This window comes from Myotis brandtii, unplaced genomic scaffold, assembly GCF_000412655.1.
Source record: "Myotis brandtii unplaced genomic scaffold, ASM41265v1 scaffold743, whole genome shotgun sequence".
NCBI classification, from domain to species: domain Eukaryota; kingdom Metazoa; phylum Chordata; class Mammalia; order Chiroptera; family Vespertilionidae; genus Myotis; species Myotis brandtii.
Window position 1 is genome coordinate 1,451,852 of NW_005370960.1, and position 2,039 is coordinate 1,453,890.

Here is a 2,039-nt window from a genome sequence, read left to right on the forward strand (position 1 = left end):
GCTCCGCCTGCTTGTACTTGAGGGTGAGCAGGTGCAGGTCCGCCATCTCCAGCTCCGTCTGCCGGGCCTCCAGGAGGCGGCCGATGTACCTGTTGACGCGGGTGCCAGGCGCGGCGTGGACGACGTTGGTCGAGAACGACAGCCGGTTCCTGCCCTTTTCCGAGGCAACGCAGGACCCCGAGTGCCACCGGGGACCGTGCCCAGGACAGGGCACCGACGCGAGCTGGTTCTTCGAAAACATCAATAAAATCGACGAATCTCCAGCAAGTGTGACGAGAGAAAGACACCGACAAACCCAGGAGGGAAGTGTCCTCCGAGACCCCGACCGTGAGAGGGAATCGGACGACCTGGGCGAGGTGCGCAGCCACCCGACGGCCGGCCCCGCGCTCCCCCTGACACACACTCCACCGTCCCCCACCGGGAGCATCCGAGCCGCCCGGAGCAGCAGTCGGCCAACTGCGGCTCTGTGGCCTTTCAGTGTGGCTCTTCCACAAAATACCACGTGCGGGCGCACGTACAGTGCGACTGAAACTTCGTGGCCACACTCAAGGGGCCAAAGAGCCGCGTGTGGCTCGCGAGCCGCAGTTTGCCGACCACTGGCCTGGAATTACTCAGAAACTGAAGTCGTCATGTCCAATCCCCCAGAATCAATGCCCGGCCCGGCGGCTCCGAGGAGAATCCCGCCGAACGCTGGAAGGAGCATGAACCCCGACTCTACAGTCTCTTCCAGGAAACAGGCGAGGAGGGAGCGCTCCCCGATTCACGTTATAGCGTCCACATCAACCAGACGAACCGCAAACACAGACGGCGGCCGGCCCTCCCTCCTCAAACAGATGCGGAAAGAATCCTTCTCAACACGAACACCCAGAACTCCGCGAGCTGTCGCCGGAAGCACACGGCACGCCCATGTCCAGGACGCGAGGCCGTCGGAACATTTCAGCGTCGACGCGACCCCCCCCCCACAACGGGCTAAAGAAGACGACGCCCACAGTCTCCCCACGGGTACCGGACGGAGAAGCTCTCGATGGGATTCAAAACCACACGCCAAGCCGCCGGCAGCGGGGAAGGCCGCCCTCCTGACCCCCGACCGCAGGGCACTTAGCAAACCTCCAGATCCAGTTCCCACGGACACGGGCTCACGGCCAAACCCACACCAGACCCGAGGCCACGGCGGCCCCGTGAGAGCCCGGACCTTCACTCTGAGGAGCCTGCAAACCTCTGGGGATCGATGCCTCTTAAAGGCACGGAACCGAGAGGCGGAGGCGGCGTGAGAGGAGGACAGTCTCGGGAGGCAGGAGGCGGGTCCCTGGTGAGCAGACCCGGTCACCCCGACGGAGGCGCCAGCGTGCTCCTGGGGCTGCGGGCGAGGACGGGGGAGGTGGGAGGACACGCAGGCTGCTCTCGGTGTGGTGGGGCCAGACCTCACTCGGCTGCCAGGACACTGCCCCCCTGCCCAGAGGACAGGGGTCCCCGGAGGGGCTGGGGTCTCGGGCCAGAGTCAGACATGAGGCACGTGCCATTAGAGTGGACACAGGACGCCCCCACTTAGCTCCAGGCTCTCCCCCGGACCCTGCCCCCGAGGCCAGCAGAGGCCAGAGAGCCGGACCCACACACACAGGAGGGCACAGCCAGAGACGCCCCTCACCCCCCCCCCCAGGGACCGGGTGACCGGGCAGAGGCCCGAGGGCAGGGACAGGAGGCCTGAGGCTCTGGACCAAGCGAGACACCTGACGTGTGCGTGTCTGAGGGCAGAGTCAGACGGCAGCGGGGCTCTCACGCGTGAATTTACGTGTAAATGGGGGGAATGCCAGCGCGTCCGAGCCCAGGGGGCGGGGGGGGGGGCCCACCTTGTCGTCGTCCTCGCAGGTCATGACGTTGGAGAAGGGGATCTCGGCCTTGAACATCTTGCGGCATTGCATGAGCTGCACCAGCAGGTAGCACACCGTCTTGAACTTCATCCTCTTCGCCGGCTTGATGTCCGACAGGATCAGCCCCGGGAAGATCTGGGGGACAGCGGCGGGGACGGCGTGAGCGGCCGC

At 65.7% G+C, this 2,039-nt stretch overlaps 1 protein-coding gene across 1 annotated transcript in view; it reads right to left on the reverse strand.

Moving 5' to 3' along the window:
- Nucleotides 1-2,039, reverse strand: part of ADCY1 (adenylate cyclase 1 (brain)) — a 31,069-nt gene that overhangs the window by 14,280 nt on the left and 14,750 nt on the right. Inside the window, exons 4-5 of the mRNA XM_014530530.1 lie at nt 1,835-2,003; nt 1-171 (exon numbers count right to left, since the gene is read on the reverse strand). The exon at nt 1-171 is cut by the window's left edge and continues 3 nt beyond it. Of these exons, the coding sequence (XP_014386016.1) occupies nt 1-171; nt 1,835-2,003 (340 nt within the window). The remainder of the gene's footprint in view (nt 172-1,834; nt 2,004-2,039) is intronic.